This window comes from Euleptes europaea, chromosome 17, assembly GCF_029931775.1.
Source record: "Euleptes europaea isolate rEulEur1 chromosome 17, rEulEur1.hap1, whole genome shotgun sequence".
NCBI lineage: Eukaryota > Metazoa > Chordata > Lepidosauria > Squamata > Sphaerodactylidae > Euleptes > Euleptes europaea.
The window spans coordinates 35,467,266-35,485,907 of record NC_079328.1 but is presented as its reverse complement, the minus strand read 5'-3'; the positions used below and the strand labels follow the sequence as shown (position 1 = coordinate 35,485,907).

At 45.6% G+C, this 18,642-nt stretch overlaps 1 protein-coding gene and 1 pseudogene across 1 annotated transcript; one reads left to right on the top strand and one right to left on the bottom strand.

The window, feature by feature from the left end:
- Window positions 1-973: 973 nt before the first annotated feature.
- Window positions 974-18,173, bottom strand: CDH5 (cadherin 5). Its single transcript, XM_056862776.1, has 11 exons — window positions 17,988-18,173; window positions 13,063-13,351; window positions 11,210-11,326; window positions 10,895-11,062; window positions 9,976-10,163; window positions 7,756-8,009; window positions 6,463-6,593; window positions 4,786-4,910; window positions 4,168-4,276; window positions 3,635-3,880; window positions 974-1,490 (listed from the first exon to the last, which is right to left on the bottom strand). Exons 1-11 carry the CDS (start codon window positions 18,171-18,173, stop codon window positions 982-984), a joined length of 2,322 nt encoding a protein of 773 aa, XP_056718754.1. The 3' UTR covers window positions 974-981.
- Window positions 12,419-12,518, top strand: LOC130489239 (U6 spliceosomal RNA; annotated as a pseudogene).
- Window positions 18,174-18,642: the final 469 nt, after the last annotated feature.

Sequence of the window (18,642 nt, the reverse complement as noted above, 5' to 3'; positions counted from 1 at the left end):
TGGAGAAAATGTGCTTCAGCCTTCCCTACTGCACCATTTTGCTAAGTAGAAATGGCCCTAGGAAGTGCTATTTCCTCCATTAGGGGCTCCGTTTGGACTGATGGGACACACAAAGGTTTCTATGATGGGACAAATAGTACCCCAAGACTGTTTCAGGTTGGGAAAATGACACAGTGGAGGAAAGCTGAAGCTCCTTCTCTCTGTGTGCTGTGGTTCCAATCCAAATTGGGCCCCTGTGTGCTAGGGGACTGAGTTCCCGACAGGGAAATCATGGTTGATATCTGACTGTGTGCTGTGGTTCCAATCCAAATTGGGCCCCTGTGTGCTAGGGGACTGAGTTCCCAACAGGGAAATCATGGTTGATATCTGACTGTGTGCTGTGGTTCCAATCCAAATTGGGCCCCTGTGTGCTAGGGGACTGAGTTCCCGACAGGGAAATCATGGTTGATATCTGACTGTGTGCTGTGGTTCCAATCCAAATTGGGCCCCTGTGTGCTAGGGGACTGAGTTCCCAACAGGGAAATCATGGTTGATATCTGTCCTTGCAGTGGATTCAGGGAGGACACATAGAAAACATCACATGTAGTGAGACCCTCAGTTGCATTTTCCTGTCAGTAAAATGGAAACAATGCTGACCCGTGTAATAAGATTGTGTGGTGATGAATCTGAGGATGGGTTGTGACTGACAATAAAACCTCCTGGAATATTCATAAATCAGGGAACACCAGGAGAAACCTAACCTCTTACATTATAGGACAAGAAGAAAGATGCTTCTTGCTTTAAAAAAATTAAATATGTTTCCAGGTAAAGCTTTCTTCTCCCAGCATGCAATGGGATTTCATTTCAGTTTCTTCAATCCTGGTCACATAAACCTGGTCTGAAAATGCATGAAAACATGGTAGTTGCTGCCTTATAAGTTTTGCAGTCTCTCAATTCTGTTGTCCGTGGCTTATGCTTAGAAAAATCTGCCATCAATCTGACTCAATATGTAAAATCTTCATTGGCTTCCAACCCGTAAAGCTCTGCCAGCATCTTAAATCTTGGACCCCAGTCGTTCAGGAAGTCGTAGTCAATATCCGAGTCAGAGGAGCCTGATCCCAAAGAGCTTAGAGATTCTGCAATGGACTCTGCCCCTTCGTAGCCGAAGATGTGAAGAGTGTCATATGGAAGCAAATCCCCGTCATTGTCGGCTTCATCTTTTTTCATTTCAATCATAATGGCCATTTCTCCAGTGCCAGAAAGTCCATGTCTGGGTGGCTTTTGGACCTGAGAGTAGACACAGGGTCTGGACTCCTGAGTCATCCGTGGCGATGTCATACCACTCCGGCGGACCGAATTGAGGATCGAAACATCATAACTGGTGGTGTCCATTTCCCCACCGCCTTCTTCGTCATAGGCCACCAGTTGTTCATGGATCTCTGCCACGTTCTTTCGGAGGACGTTCAGATCTTTCTTGTGCCTCCTTCTCAGGGCTATTAGCAGCATAATGACTGGAGACAAAAGAGATGCAAGGAAACATTGCCAAAGATCAAATATAAAAACAGAGAAGCCAAAACAAACCTAGAGAATATAACCCAATCTAGCTATGTAGGATAAAAAAGGAAAAGTTGTGAATGCAAGAAGAAGAAGGAAGAAGAAGAGTTGGTTTTATATGCCGACTTTCTCTACCACTTAAGGAAGAATCAAGTGAAAAGAAATGTTTTGATCTGCCACCTAAGAGACAGCAAGGCAAGCCTTAAGGGGGAAAGGATCCAAAAGCAAGGTGCCACCACTGAAAATGTCCTGTCTCTAGCTGCCACCCACCTCATGTCTATAGGTAGGAGCACGGAGGGCAGAACTAAAATGGGAAAAGAATCCACCCTACTGGCCTCTCTCACTTTCTTTGTAAACACACACACCAGGGTTGTCAAGCTCTCCTAAAATTACAATTGATCTTCAGATCAGTCTGTCCTGGAGAAAATGGCTGCTTTGGCGGGTGGACTCTATGGCATTAGGCCCTGCTGAGGTCTCTCCCCTCCACAAACCCTGCCATCCTCAGGATCAATCCCCAAATCTTCAGTTATTTCCCAACCTAGATCTGGCATTCCTATAACATACATTTACATATACATATATGGGAGGGAAGGCGGCATGGTATAGCCTGATCTCGTTAGATCTCGGAAGCTAGGCAGGTCGGTAATTGGATGGGAGACCACCCAAGAAGACTGCAGAGGATGGCAATGGCAAACCACCTCCGCTTCTCACTTGCATTGAAAGCCCCTTGCTGGGGTCTCCATAAGTTGGCTGCAACTTGATGGCACTTTACACACACAGAGACATATGAATTATGGCAACCGCATAGGGTTTTCAAGGCAAGTGATTAAGCAGAGGTGGTTTGCCATTGCCTTAAATTGCGGAACTCCCTGCCCCAGGATGTGGTGGTGGCTGCGAACTTGGAAAGTTTTAAGAGGGGGGACATGTTCATAGAGGATAAGGCTATCAATGTCTACTAGGCAAAATGAATACTAGTCATGATGCACACCTATTCTCTCCAGGATCAGAGGAGCATGCCTATTATATTGGGTGCTGTGGAACACAGGCAGGATGGTGCTGCTGCAGCCGTCTTGTTTGGGGGCTTCCTAGAGGCCCCTGGCTGGCCACTGTGTGAACAGACTGCTGGACTTGATGGACCTTGGTCTGATCCAGCACGGCTTTTCTTATCTTCTTATGTTCCTCTGCAAAATCTACCTTGGCGATTTTGATAATTTCATAATCTATGTCTGTTAATATTATTTTTGGTTACGGCTTGGATGAGACAATTTTATATTAAATGATCCCCTTTCCTATTCCACTTTTCTCTTCTGTATCCTAAAATCTTTATAATAAAAATATATATTAAAACAATCTTCCTTGGCAGTTACTCATCCAAGTTCCAACCCTGCTTAGCGTCTGAGATCTGATGAGATCAGGGCTATACTATACCATTCCTACCAACCCACCCACCCACGCACTCACCCACACACCCACATAGCTGTCTTTGTTGCTTGCCCCCAATGGCCTCTTTAAAAAAATATTTTATTAGGAATTTAACATCAAAAAACAAACCCACATTACAATCTCATTCATTCTCTTACATATAGTATAATCAATCTTTCAGGGGGTTCGTTTAAACCTTGTCTATTCTTCTCTTGCCCTGACCTGGATGGCCCAGGCTAGCCTGATCTCGCCAGATCTCAGAAGCTAAGCAGGGTCAGCCCTGGTTAGTATTTGGATGGGAGACCACCAAGGAAGTCCAGGGTTGCTGTGCAGAGGAAGGCACTGGCAAACCACCTCTGTTAGTCTCTTGCCATAAAACCACCCCAAAAAGGGGGTCACCATAAGTTGGCTGCGACTTGACGGCACTTCACACACACACACATTCTTCTCTTACAAAGAGTCATTTAATCATAATCTTTTCTAAATCCATTTTTGGTATATCCACTACCCTAGCCAAGCTATTCACTAATACACTACTCAGTCTCAAATTTATAAAGACTGCATTCACCGTTTCTACCATTTCTATTTAATCTATGCTTTACTCCCCCAAGGGATTCTTGTTCCTCCTGACTGTCCCAGCGGTGTTGCATTTGGAGAGCACAGAAATGTAAATAGTTACCAAATATCGTGATGATGCAGACAAAGATGGCCACCAGAGCATGGATGCTGACGCCCACTTGTTTCTCGGCTTCTGCACAAAACGTGAACTCGCCCGCCTCGTCGCACTTACACACCTGGATGGTCAGGGTGTTCGTGCTGCTTTGCTTGGGTGTGCCGTTGTCGGAGATGACGATAGGCAAGTAATGGGTTTTGACCAGTTCCAGATTAAACTCTCCGTACTTGACAGTGATGTTCGCTGTGTTATCTGAAGAAGGCAATGGCATCTCGTTAAACTGAGACAGTGGTTGCCGGGTAGGATTACCAGTACCCAAAATTGCAGCCCCAATGGCCAAAATTCTCTTAAACAATAATAAAAAAATATACTATAGACTCTGCATTGTAAATACAACCACATATATTAAACCAACATGTGCTAATTAATTTCACCATTCATATGCTTGTCAATTTCACCATTCATGTGTTAAGAGTCCAACTCATGCAATGAAAGTCCATTAGGTGCGTTGCAGTCCTCAAATATCCACAGGAACATACCTTGATTGTCAATCAGAGTGAAGTTGCTCTCTTCGGAGGTTAACGAATATGTGAATTTTGTGCCAGGCAACATTTCATCCTTATCCACGGCAGAAATTCTGATAATCACCTAGATGGATTAAAAAAATGTCAGCATCCTCAATTTGGGGCAATAAAGGCACAAGCCAAGATCTTCAGTATAGCCCTCTGAGATGTTTCTTGAGTAGCAAGACCCTGGATAGGGTTGCCAACCTTCAGGTGGTGGCTGGAGATCTCCCCCTTATTACAACTGATCTCCAGGTGACAGAGATCAGTGCCCCTGGAGAAAATGACAGCTTTAGCAATTGGACTCTATGGCATTGAAAACTCTCCCCTCTCCAAACACTGAAGTCCTCTCCCCTCTTCATACATTAACTTTTCAAGGATGTAAGTTAGAACTTTGCTAACAGAACAAACGTGTGTTTTACAGAAACTGCCAGGCTTGCTTTTGTTTAATCATATACCATTAACAATCAGGGTGTCAGTTCTGTAGAAAATCTGTAGGAGATCTGTAGAAACGTGGGTGCCTGGACAAGATGGAGCTGTTGGTTTACCTGGCTGAAGCTAAACTTGAGTAGACACTCGTCTCAGAGATACTACCTTTCCTGGTGCAGCGTTCTCACAGACTCCCGGTTGATATGGTTCTGCGAATTCTGGCGCATTGTCATTTCTGTCGAGAACTTTGATGTAAACTTGAACATGTGTTTCTAACTGGGTTAATATTCCTGCAATGAAAAGAAAGCAAAACAGGTCGCAAAGACTTGTTTTCCATGGATGCCTTTCACAGTGCTGTTGCCACATTTAAGGGCCCTCAAAATCATTTCAGTGCGACCAAGAGTGTAAATCCTGAACACACCAATAATTCCCCAACTGTCCCCACGCATCTGATGCCAGGCCTTTAAATCTTACAGCCATGCCAGTAGTATAACTGGATATTTCTGAGAATGGGGCAGGTTTTGTGAACAGTATCCATGGATAGCTGGGTTAGTCCCACTTTGATTTGGGAGGCCTGATGCTTAGGGTTGCCAAGTGCCCAGTGGTGGCAGGTAAAATCCCGCCAGTCCACCAGGCTGCCTGCCAACCAGCTGAGGGGCAGTGCACAACTCGTGCACGTGCGCCCGCACGACGCGCCTATGTCACTTCCGGAAGCGACACAGATGCTCTATCCATCTCTGTCGAAACTCTAAGGTTTCCATAGAGTTCCTGCAGAGGTTGCTAGAGCATCCGCGTCACTTCTGGGGTTACTGGATGCTCTAGCAACCTCTGCAGAAACTCTATGGAAACCTTAGAGTTTCGACAGAGATTGATAGAGCATCTGCGTCGCTTCCGAGTAAACCTGGAAGTGACGTAGGCGCATTGCGCGAGATGTAGGTGTAACGTGCCAGGCACACACTGCATGCTGCAGAAAAGCTCCTGCCGATGGAGCCACAGGACCTGGTAAGGCTTGTCAGTGATTTGTGCTGTTTTCTGTACTCCCTTCTGGCTTGCACATGCCTACAGGTAGTCAGTCTTACTGTCCTATGGCACCTCTGGAGCTCCTCCCAATGAAGTAGCAGCTGTGCCCTCTCCTGGGGCTTTTCCACATTCTAATTTTCCTCACTTTTAAGTTCCTGTTTCTTTTGGGGGGTGTTTATGCTCCACATGTGTTTTGCTCCCTCTAGTGATTGATTCAATATTACACCAGTTTACGCCTGGTATATTTCCCGGCAGATCGAAACTGCAGGTTTTTAAGTCGGACATAAACCAGTGTAAATATCAAATTGATTTGTGCGGAGCAGATCAGTCCCTGAAGAAACAGGAACTTACAAGTGAGGAAAACGAGAATGTGGAAAAGCCCCCGGGCTGTACCTAGGACAGCTGCTCTGGAAGGTGGTCAAACTCCAGCTGGGGCCTGGAGATCTCCTGGACTTACCACTGATCGCCAGTCTACAGAGATCAGTCCAGCGTGAGAAAATGGCTGCTTTGGCGGGTGGACCCTATATAATTATACCCAACTGGGCTCTCTCTTCTCCCCAAACCCCACCCTCCCCTGGCTCTGCCCCCAAATCCCCAGGAATTTTCCAACTCGGAGCGGGCAACCCTACCCATGGGCCAAGCCCTCGTTCCACCGCTGGGGAGTGCTGTGGAACGAGCCAGTGGAAAAACAACTGGCTTGGCTCCGCTGCAATGTCTGAAGGGCACCTGAGGATTGGTGTGAAGGGGCAAGGCAGCAAGGGCTAAAGAAAGAAGTCGGTGGCACGGTTTCCAAATCCCTAGACGATGCAAATAAATACTCACTCCCATTCTCCATTTCATTGGCTGCCACTGTTATATTATGCCAGGAGTGTTCTTCTCGGTCCAGAGGCTTCTCGGCAAAAATATACCCAGTGTTGGATATTTTGAAATATTTGGATCTTAGGACACGATACCTGTGTGTGTTATTAAAAAGGTGTCATTTGAATAGGATTTTGATCAATTGATCTGGGCCCACTGTAGGTTAACAGGTGGGTTCGAGATGTATTTCTGCTCAGAAGGGTTAATAAACAAGCTTTTAAAAAATATGAACGACTTTTCATACCAACCTTTCACAAATTATCAGTTATACTGTGGTAATAATAATATTCCAGTGTGGTGTAGCAGTTAGAGAGCTGGAACAGAACTAGGGAAACCCAGGTTCAGATCCCAGTCCAACATGGAAGCGTGCTGGGTGGCCTTGGGCCAGTCACTCACTCTCTCAGCCTAACTTACCTCACAGGGTTGTTGTGAGGATTAAATGGAGGCAGGGAGAACCAAGAATGTCGCTTTGAGGTCTTTGGAACAATAGCAGGTTAAAAATGTGACCAATAGTGCATAAGAACCGTCAGTATGTGTTCTTAGGGGGATAGCAAAAATGGATTGGAAATTATAGTTCTATACATACATGCTCTCTCTAATCCTTTTTTTAAAAGGCTATTAATTTAAGGAATTACATTCTATCAGATATACATTTTAAATAGGGTTGCCAGCACTGCATTGGCAAACGCTGGGAAATTTTGAAAGTGGAAGCTGGGGAAGGGGAGTGTGGGGGAAATGTGATGTCACTTCTGGATGGCAGTCTAGGAATCTCTCCAAACCTGTATGGCAAAGACCATAGAGACATGGGGAAATTCCTAGAGTGTCACTATGGAGGCCATTTTCTGGCTATTTTTTATCATGTTCCTCGGTTTCTCAAGGGTATGGAATTGAGGCTGAGGGCGGGGTATTTTGAAGAAGTTTGCTGGTTATGCATTCCCTCCTTGTCTCACCTAAAGCCATTCTGAGTCACCGCTAGGGTTGCCAGCCTCCAGGTGGTGGCTGGAGATCTCCTGCTATTACATCTGATCTCCAGGTGACAGAGATCAGTTCCCCTGGAGAAAATGGCTGGCCATTGGACTCTATGACCTTATACCCCATTGAAGTCTCTTCCCTCCCCAAACCCTGCTCTCCTCAGGCTCCACTCCCAAAATCTCCAGGTATTTCACAAAATGGAGCTGGCAACCCTCGTCCCACACCACATTGATTGTGCCAAAAGAAACTGTGAAGATCCTCTAAACACAAACCATGTTCCATTACCTTATTTCTCGTTTTGCTCCATCAGGATCGGTTGCAGAAACATGACCGATAGGCACCTTGATATCTCTGTCTTCCAGCACTTCAAACATGTATGAAGATTTTTCAAAGACGGGGGGCTCGTCAACATCAATAACTATGATGGTCACTGCTGCTATACTCTTGGACCCCTTTGTCTTGGAATTCAAGTAGGGGATATCACCGTCGGTTGCTTCCACACGAAACTCGTACTTGGGTATTTTTTCAAAGTCCAAGGGCTGAATGAAAAGACAAGCATTTTAATTACAAAACGAATACAGAGGCATGAACGTTGCACTGCGCTCTAAACAATAAACCGTTGTTGGTGGTCAGTTTTTATTAGAGTATTTTGGTTCCACCTATATTTATGGATGCCCTGACCTGGACAGCCCAAACTAGCCTGATCTTGTTAGGTCTAAGAAGCAGAGTTGGCTTTGGTTAGTACTTGGGTGGGAGACCACCAAAGAAGTCTAGGGTTGCTACAAAGAGGCAGGCAATGGCAAATCACCTGTGAATGTCTCTTGCCTTGAAAACCCAATGGGTTTGCCTGAAGTCGGCTACAACTTGACGTTGTGTATAATTCTCTCCTTCTGCTTTATCCTCACAATAGCCCTGAAAAGTAGATGGATCCCACCTTTCTTCCAAAGAGCTCAGAGCATCGTACATTTTATCCTGACCGCAACTCTGAGAGGCAGGTTAGGATGAATAAGTGTGATGGGCCAAAGGTCACCTAGTCAGCTTCAAGGCTGAGTGATAGGGTTGCCAACCTCCACATACCAGGTTATGGCAATTCAAATAGTCAGCCTGCTGTAACGTGTATTGAATAAAGTAACAGCAGAGATTTGCCCAGCTTTTCAAAATTCAAAGTGTGATATCAAGTTACAGAGAGGTGTATATAGTGCCACCTAATACATTACAACCGAACCAATCCTATGTCAACACTCATAAATGAATCCATTGGATTATATCCACATCAATAAACAAAAACCCAAAACAAATATCCAAAACGTATCAATCGACTTCCCATTTGTAATATGCGATCTCCAGAATACAGGTAAACCCCTCCCTTTTCAGGCTCTGTCCTAGAAACCTCCCACCGGTAGCAAAGAGGGACCTGGAAACCCTACTGAGTGAGGATCTGACCATATTGCCTCTGTCCTGGTCCACCATAATAGTCTTGGCACCCTATTGGCCTGCAAAGTGTCAGAAGTGGATGCTGTCTTTAAGCTGCCAAGGCCATAGGCTGGCCCCGCTGTCCAATGATCTTCTTAATGGACCTTCCCAGCTTCCATTGCTCCCCTGGGAATATTGGTAAGTGAGCAATTAGCAGTGTGACTGTTCCTAGTGTCCATTGCTGCTCTATTGATTGTGCCCCAGGGAAAGGAATTGATGACTATGTTGCTGAGGAGAAGGGAAGAAGAAGAAGAGTTGGTTTATATATGCCGACTTTCTCTACCACTTAAGGGAGACTCAAACCGGCTTACAATCATCTTCCCTTCCCCTGTGAGGTAGGTGAGGCTGAGAGCGTTCTAACAGAGCTGTAACTTGCCCAAGGTCACCCAGCTGGCTTTGTGTGTAGGAGTGGGGAAACAAATCCAGTTCACCAGATTAGCCCCCACCATTCATGTGGAGGAGCAAGGAATCAACCCCGGTTCTCCAGATCAGAATCCACTGCTCTTAACCACTACACCACGCTGGCTCTCTCCAATATTACATGAATCTGCCTTATACAAAGTCAGACCATTAGTCTACTCAGGTCCGCATTGTCTACTCTGACCAGCAGTGGCTTTCCAGGGTTTCCAGCAGAGGCCTTTTGCGTCACTTCCTGCCTGATCCTTTTAACTGCAGATGCTGGGGACAGAACTTGGGACCTTCACCGTTCTAGAGTTCTGCAACTGAGCCCCAGCCCCATTACTGGGGAGGGGCTGTGGCTCAGTTTGTAGAGCCTCTGCTTGGCACGCAGAAGGTCCCCGGTTCAATCCCTGGCATCTCCAGTTAAAGGGACTAGGCAGGTAGGTGATGTGAAAGACCTCTGCCTGAGGCCCTGGAGAGCTACTGCCGGTCTGAGTAGACAATACTGACTTGGATGAACCAAGGGTCTGATTCAGTATAAGGCAGCTTCATGTGTTCATGTGTACTGGCTACATAGGTTCCAGAAGCCTAGCTATTGGTCAGTACTTTTTCATACAGTGAAGCATACAGTACCTTCTTAGGTTTAATTATTCCTTCATTTGTATATGGCTTTGGAATGATCAGGAAAGTGTCGTGGTAGCTTCCGCCAACAAAACTGTACTTCGTGTTCCTGTTCTGTGGCTCATCGATGTCTTCAACTTTCAGTTTACCCACTTCACCATTTAAGGTGATATTTTCAAGTACTTGAAAATGGTACGTTGCTGCAAAACAGAAGAAGAAAAGCTCGGCTGTAAGAATCTGTACAAACAGAATCGTAAAATAATATCAAGTGGATTGCTTGTTACAAATTACATTTAGCGCATAAGATATTACTCCTAGGGGGGAAATCTATGGAGGAAATAGTTGGTAGGGAGCCGTGGACATTGTGGTGAAGAGGTAGGGGTACAAATGGTTGCAAATCTGCTTGATTGGGCGAACTGCTATGATGTCACTGACTGGTCTGAAAGAAAAAAACTCACATAAGGTTAAGGGTAGAAAACAATTTGTGATGCTCAGGGCAAGCAGAAAAGCAACAAAGTCGACCTTCCAATATGTCTCGTGCTTGTTTTAGGACTTGTATGTAACCTCATCTTACTGTCACTATTAAGCAGAAACCAAAAGGAGAGCTTCCAATACATATGTGCTGTTCCATTTCCTCATGTAAGGGTGTCTGAATTCAAAAATCCATAGATTAAATGGTTAGTGAACCCAATTCAGACACTGGATTGATGGACCAAACTAACCATAGCCTTTATTCAGACAATTGTGCTAACCATAGTTGATGAAATTAAACGATATGTGTGATGTCTGAATTGAGTCTTAAAATGCTAATCCTAGTCTTTGGATAGCTGAAGAGAAGGCCTTGTTCCCCTGCCCTTCAACTCATCCCTGGTAGCGGATTAAAATCAAATCCCTGGGGTTTATCATGGAAGAGAAGCTTTGCAAACCTTACTTGGATTAAAAATTGGGGAGTTGTCATTGATGTCAATCAATGTGATGCGAACTGTAGCTGTGCCCGACTCTGCAGCCTGTAGACCTTTGCCATCAATGGCTCGCACCATGATTTCATAGGTAGCTTTCTGTTCTCGGTCCAGATTAGCTACTGCTGTACGGATGACTCCTTTAGAAATAAAAACACAGTGAGACGTCAATTGTGGGGGGGGGGGCTAGACTGTTTCTTGGAAGAGAGGTCCATCAATGGCTGCTAGCCCTGGTGACTAAAGGGAAAGTGGCAAAGAGGGACTTGGCAACTCTATGCCAGACCTACCTGACTTATCTATTCTGAAATAGTTTTCTCCCTTAATCACTTTGTAGTCCACGTCAGCATAGCCAAGAAGAGTTGGGTCGTCAGCATCTACAGCCGTCACTGTGGTGACTGAAGTTCCTGGAAAGGACAATTAATATCTCCATCAGTCCTCCTAATAGACATGAGACCCCCAAGTGTCTCATGGTAGAGAAGTGAAATGGGGCCTGCCCACAGACAGGGATTTCCGCACACTTGGAGGACTCCCCAGGAATGAATAAAAATACAAACAAGATAATCTCTCCACCCTCCCCCAAAGACTGGGTGTGCCATAGCAGGCACAGGGTTGGATCCTGACAGCTCTTCTTTCTGATCTTACTCAATTCTTTTCCTTATTGCAGCCTCTACCTTGCATGGCTCTTGTCCATTATCCCCAACACAGCCTTTCTGATGGACAAAGGGGATCCTTCCTCCTTGTTTCATCAACCAAAAAACTGGTTGGATCCAACCCAGAGAATTAGGATTGCCAGTCCAGAGCTGGCAATCCCTGGGAACAAGGGGAAGGGCAGAGACTAGGTGATGTCTTTAGTCTTCATTCAGGTTTAACACCCCATAAACCACACACCGAGAAAAACATTTAAGAGTTAAAAACAACAGCAAAGAAAAATTTAGCCACATCAACCATGCAGGCTTTACTAAAGCTACTCAGAAGCAGTCGGATAATTTGTGAGTATCAGAAGCGGCTGAATATTTTAACAACCATTTTGCAAGAAATTTCTCCCTGGCAACGATGTGTTTGCAATAACACATCAACCATAGACAAGAAGCAATCACAAAAAACATTGTTCTGAAGGAATCCCAGCAAAGCCCCCCTTCATCTATGCTGTACGAAGCAAACATATATGGCCATCTTAATTTAGGTATTGTCAGCATGCAAAGATAGGATGGATTCGAATTTGGCTAAATATTTGATTCCCAGACAGAGAGGGGAGCATTTCTGTCTGGCATCTTGAAGTAATAAGTTCCAATCTAGTTTAAAAAGCTTCTTAATAATTAACTTTCCTTCTCTAGCAAAGAGGCAGTTGTGCAATTTGGAAATCTACAGTTTTATTCCACCAAGACCAGCAGTTCTCTCGAGCTGCCAATCGAGCAGGCACTGGATGCTTTCTCAGCGTTAAGTAGCCTGCCTTTAAAATGGACTACGGATTTCCAAATCAGAGTAGAGACCCAGTTCCAAGCTCACTTCTGAAGATGCTATACGAGGAAGTAAAATAGCAGATTAGCATGGCCCCAGCGCAAGGATGACACACAGATTTGTGAAAAGTTCCATTTTGGGGGGGAGCGATACAGTGAAGATATAATTGATGTGGCTAGAAATGTACACTTGGATGAACAGGTGCATAACAGCGAAACCCACTGAACTGGCTAAATGTGTACTACTGTGTATAAAGTGCCATCAGGTTGCAACCGACTTACAGCGACCCCGTAGGGTTTGCAGGGCAGGAGATGCACAGAGGTGGTTTGCCATTGTCTGACTCTGCGTAGTGACCCTGGTATTCCTTGGTGGTCTCCCATCCAAGTACTAACTGGGGCTGACCCTGCTTGCCTTCCGAGATCACTCAAGAGTGGGCTATCCTGGGCTATCCAGGTCAGGGCAGTTTTACTACTACCCCTATCCAAAGCCACCAACTGCGAATGATTAGAGCTGGATTGGGGCTTTAATTGGTTTTTGCAAGTGCTGAGTATCAGCTGAGGGAGAATTACAATGATTTTTCTGCTGCATTTGACTTGTGTGTGCATTTATGTTTTGTTAATTTTTCATGCAAAAATAATAATTCCGCCAGCGATAAAATCAAATCAAATAATCAAGCGCTTACCTACGGGTGACATTTCTAAGAAGGATCCATTAAACACTCGTTGCACAAATATTGGGGCATTGTCATTCACGTCCTGGACGATAATACGAAATTTGGACGGTGGTTCCAATGACTTGTTGGTCGTGCGGTCGAGAATGTGGGCCGTCAGCTGATACTCGGCTTTCTGTTCTCGGTCCAGCCTCTCATAAGCAGACACGTCTCCAGTATGTTCATCCACTTTGAATATACTGTTGGCACCATCCCCCTCAAGCACGTACATAGCATTGGAGTTCTGAATGCTTGATATGATCTAAAAAGGATAATTAAAAAACCTATGAACACATGAAGCTGCCTTATACTGAATCAGACCCTTGGTCCATCAAAGTCAGTATTGTCTACTCAGACTGGCAGCAGCTCTCCAGGGTCTCAGGCTGAGGTCTTTCACATCACCTACTTGCCTAGTAGCATGGATCATTCTAGACAGGTTAGCTGAATCCAAAAAGGGGAGGAATTTTGAAGCCAGATGTAACCGGAAGGTGGGTTCTATTGCATTATACCTCATGAAGCTGCCTTATACCAAATCAGACCCTTGGTCCATCAGTCAGTATTGTCTACTCAGACTGGCAGCGTAACCTAGTAGCATGGATCATTCTAGCCAGGTTAGCTGCATCCAAAAAGGGGTGGAATTTTGAAGCCAGATATAACCGGAACGTGGGTTCTATTGCATTATACCTCATGAAGCCGCCTTATACCAAATCAGACCCTTGGTCCATCATAATCAGTATTGTCTACTCAGACTGGCAGCGGCTCTCCAAGGTCTCAGGCAGAGGTCTTTCACATCCCTTACTTGCCTAGTCCCTTTAACTGGAGATGCCAGGGATTGAACCTGGGACCTTCTGCATGCCAAGCAGATGCTCTGTCACTGAGCCACAGCCTCTCCCTGGCCTATAAGCAAGGTTTAAGGGCAGGAAGTAGAACAAGTGGGGGGAGCTGTGGATAAGGGGTAGAGGATTGCTTTGCATGCAGACGGTCCCAGGGTCAATCACCAGCATCTCCAGTTTAAAGAGGTAGGGGGTGATTTGAAAGACTTCTGCCTGAAACCCCAGTGAATTGCTGCCACTCTGCTCTGACATTGCTGACCTTGATACGTAAGGGTTGTCGGCTTCAGGTTGGGAAATACCTGGAGATTTTGGGGGTGGAGCCTGAGGAGGGCGGGAGTTTGGAGAGGGGAGGGACTTCAATGCCATAGAGTGCAATGGCCAAAGCGGCCACTTTCTCCAGAGGAACTGATCTCTGTCACTCGGAGATCAGTTGTAATAGCGGGAGATATCCAGCCACCACCGGGAGCTTGACAACCCTATTGATACACTAGTGGTGGTCTTTCAGGTAAGTGGGCCATTAACGGCTGAAAAGTTCACAACCAGCATCTTGAACTAGACCTGGAAATTGGTAACCACTGCAGCAGTTCATTCAATATTGCCTGGTCTGACCGATCCCTATCAACAAATGGCTTGCTGCTTTTTGACATAACTATACTTTCTGAGCCATCTTCAAGGGCAGCCCTGCATAGAGCACTTTGCAGTAATTTAGTCTTAAGGTTTCAGTAGCATGGATCAGTCTAGCCAGGTTTGCTGTATCCAAAAAGGGGAGGAATTCTGAAACCAGATATAACCTGAAGAAGGCCCTCGCATTGTTCAGATTTGTATTATGTTTCATCTGAGCCAGTGAGTCAAAGGTGGACAAAACTTTAGCATTTTCAGGCTGTCAGACAGGAACTGGCAGATTACAAGTTGTTAAGGTTTACCTCTAGATGACCCGGGTTGCCATCTGTCTGACTTTCCTTACCTGTCCAGCATGGAAACTGTGAAGATTATTTTGAAGAATGGCTTGGGAACAAAGCTATGTGGAAGGAACCTTGACACACATCCAGACCATCAGGGAAAAGGAACTATACTGTATATATGATGGGGGTTGGCACACAGAATACGATGTGGGTTGGCGCTGAGATTGGCTTGCCTACATCTCCAAATTGCCCTTTGGAGGATGCGGAGTAAATGTTGATTTGCTTGGGACTTGACCGATTACTGTAGTGGGGATTTGGACAGAAATTTCCACTGGTGGAAAGTCTATTATGGGCAGCTATATTGTTTTTATGTGATCCGATGGACAATTTCCTTAGTTATATTGCATATCTTGCTGGACCATTTGTGCTAATTGTATAGAAAAACTTTGATTGTGTTTCCCTTTAATTCTTGTATATATGTTCACTTCTTGCACTTACCTGCACTCTATAAATTTATCTTTTGTTAACATTACCTTGTAGTGCTGTTTGGATCTCTTCCATTATCTGGAGGTTGGCAACCCTAGGGAGGGACTTCAATGGGGTATAATGCTATACAGTTCACCTTCCAAAGCGGCCATTTTCTCCAGGTGAACTGATCTCTGTTGCCTGGAGATCAGTTGTAATAGCAGGAGATCTCCAGCTACCACCTGGAGGCTGGCAACCCTGTTTGCACTTGCGTTACAGGCAACTGTCCACCTTTCCCTTTTCCCTTTCCATAAGCATCTTTAAGAAGCCCTTTGTGCATGTGAAATGCCGTCAAGTTGCAGCCAACTTACAACAACCCCAGCAACGGCTTCCAAGGCTCGTGAGTAGCAGAAGTAGTTTGTAATTGCTTTCCTCTTTTCTTGGAAAAAAAACAACTGCCTTGGAGGGTAACTGCATGTCATTATACCTTGCTGAGGCCTCTCTCCTCCCGAAAAACCTGCTGTGTCATCTGGAGATCAGATGTAATTTTAGGACATCTCATAAGAACATAAGAAAGGCCATACTGGATCAGACCAACGCCCACCAAGTCCAGCAGTCAGCCCATACAGTGGCCAACCAGGTGCCTCTAGGAAGCCCACAGACGACTGCAGCAGCACCGTCCTGCAGATGTCAACCCAGTGTGCAGCTGCTGTGAAAAAGGCCAATTCCGTGCTGGCCATAATTAGACAAGGAACAGAGAACAAAACTGCTGCTATCATACTGCCCTTGTACAAATCTATGGTAAGACCATACTTGGACATCTCCAGGCCCAACCTGGAGGTTGGCAGCTCTATGATGATATTATATAAGTTTAGATACTATGGAAAGTCTGAAACTACTTTCTATTCTCTGTATTTGCACTTCTCCCCCCACCCCTGGTTGTTCTTCCAAGAAGTTAAAGGGAATGTACACAGCTTCTCTTCCCTATTTTGTTCTCACAACAACCCTATGAGGTGAGTCATGTCAAAAGAGGGTGCCAGGCTCAAGGTTACCCAGTGAGCTTCAAGACAGAACAAGGATTTCCACTCAGGTTTCTGTGGCCATAGTATTATACCCTAACCACCGCTAAACCCTGCCTCCAAGGTTCTCTCTGGTATTAGTAAAGGAGTGCGGCAGATGAAAGTGTGTTGAGAGCCAGCTTGGTGTAGTGGTTAAGAGCAGTGGTTTGAAGCGGTGGAATCTGATCTGGAGAACCGGGTTTGATTCCCCACTCCTCCACATGAGTGGCGGAGGCTAATCTGGTGAACTAGATTTGTTTCCCCACTCCTACACACGAAGCCAGCTGGGTGACCTTGGGCAAGTCGCAGCTCTGATAGAACTCTCTCAGCCTCACCTACCCCACAGGGTGTCTGTTGTGGGGAGGGGAAGGGAAGGTGATTGTAAGCCAGTTTGAGTCTCCCTTAAGTGACAGAGAAAGTCGCATATAAAAACCAACTCTTCTTCTCCTTCTCCTACCACCTGTGGGTCCCATCATCATAGGCCAACTCCTCCTCCTTCTTCTTTCCACTGGTCAGTAAGTTTCAAAATCCCTCAATGAACTTTGTGACACCCAGGCGAAGTTTTTCGGATGCTGTTCTTCATTTGAGAGGGTTCTGACACTTTGCTTGACAGCGGCAGCTGTAGAGCGTCCTCCCCTGTACAACACTTGGGATCCGTCAGGCTGTCACGGTGAAGCAAAGGAGATCTTTCTGGATCAGCGTTGTCGACTGACAGGCAGCTGAAGGGAGTTGCCGTCGGCCGACGAGAGACAATTCTGTCAACTTCATTTTTTCCTGGAATTGTTCCCAAGAAAAAGAAGGCTTTGGCTTTTTTAATTTTCTACGAGAGGAGAGCATGTTCTAGAAATGTTTGTATTAGGTGCATATGGCTGGGTGTGAACTAAGAAGAGTTGGTTTTTGTATGCCAACTTTCTCTACCACTTAAGGAAGAATGAAACCAGCTTACACTCACCTTCCCTGCCCCTCCCCACAATAGACCCCTTGTGAGGTAGGTGAGGCTGAGAGAGCCCTAAGAGAGCTGTGACTAGCCCAAGGTCACCCAACTAGCTTCATGTGTAGGAGTGGGGAAACAAATCCAGTTTACCTGATTAGCGTCCGCCTAGGGTTGCCAACCTCCAGGTACTAGCTGGAGCTCTCCTGCTATTACAACTGATCTCCAGCCGATAGAGATCTGTTCATCTGGAGAAAATGGCTGCTTCGGCAATTGGACTCTGTGGCATTGAAGTCCCTCCTCAAACCCCGCCCTCCTCAGGATCCACCCCAGAAATCTCCAGGTATTTCCCAACTTTGAGCTGGCAACCCTATATCTGCCGCTCATATGGAGGTGTGGGTAATCAAACCCGGTTCTCCAGATCACTGCTCCAAACCACCGTTCTTGACCGCTACACCACGCTGGCTCCCAACCTTAATCTCCCAGTGCTAGACTGCTAGATTTGTTGTTGGAGAAAGTACTAGATATCGGGGATTTGTTAAATCTCTCATGACCCAGAACACTTTTCTGGTAGGTTCGTGGCAACAGTGCTGGCTTTGAATGGCTGTGGCAGGCCCTTGTTGTGTTGTGTTTGCTAAGTAAATAAAAGTGAGTGTTCCCTCCCACCCCCAGGCTGGTGATACCTTGCAAAGAATTACCAAGTCCTTACCCTCCCAACATGATGTGGCAGTGTTTCGTTCTTCTCTTCTGAAATGTGCATCTTATTCCAGATCCACTCCCTCTTCAAGCGTTTATGAACTTTGCTGACGGCTGCAATCCTTGAGAAATCTTCGCCGTAAACAGAAGGCGATACCAGTATCACAGAGAACAGAAGAAAGAAATGGCAGCTGGCCATCTTTGTAGCTTTGGCAACCTTTAGGTACACCTGTAGAGGAATACATACCATTAACAGGGAAGTATTTAAAAGCATCTAATGAAGCCTGCCCTGCCCTGGATGGCCCAGGCTAGCCTGATCTTGTCAGATCTCAGAAGCTAAGCAAGGTCAGCCCTGGTTAGTATTTGGATGGGAGACCACCAAGGAGTACCAGGGTTGCTGTGCAGAGGAAGGCACTGGCAAACCACCTCTGTTAGCCTCTTGCCATGAATACCCCAAAAAAGGGGTCACCAAGTCGGCACTTTACACACACACACACACACACAAAATGAAGCCTGCTGCTGATTTCGTTTGCTGTCTTCTGTTAGTTTGTTAACACCTTTCTACACCGTTTTAATGGCTGGGATTTTTAATAATGCAGTTTGTACTATTTTATTATATTGTACTTTTAGAGCTACCTCAAGCAGGTCTTTGGAGAGATGACATAAGA

Excerpts from the sequence above, each read along its gene's own strand:
- CDH5 (XM_056862776.1), bottom strand. The coding sequence starts at position 18,173 with ATGGCCAGCTGCCATTTCTTTCTTCTGTTCTCTGTGATACTGGTATCG. Across the intron at positions 6,594-7,755 it reads GGAGCAAAACGAGAAATAAG|GTATCGTGTCCTAAGATCCA; the intron begins GTAATGGAACAT and ends TAACACACACAG. Across the intron at positions 4,277-4,785 it reads AGAACGCTGCACCAGGAAAG|GTGATTATCAGAATTTCTGC; the intron begins GTAGTATCTCTG and ends TAATCCATCTAG.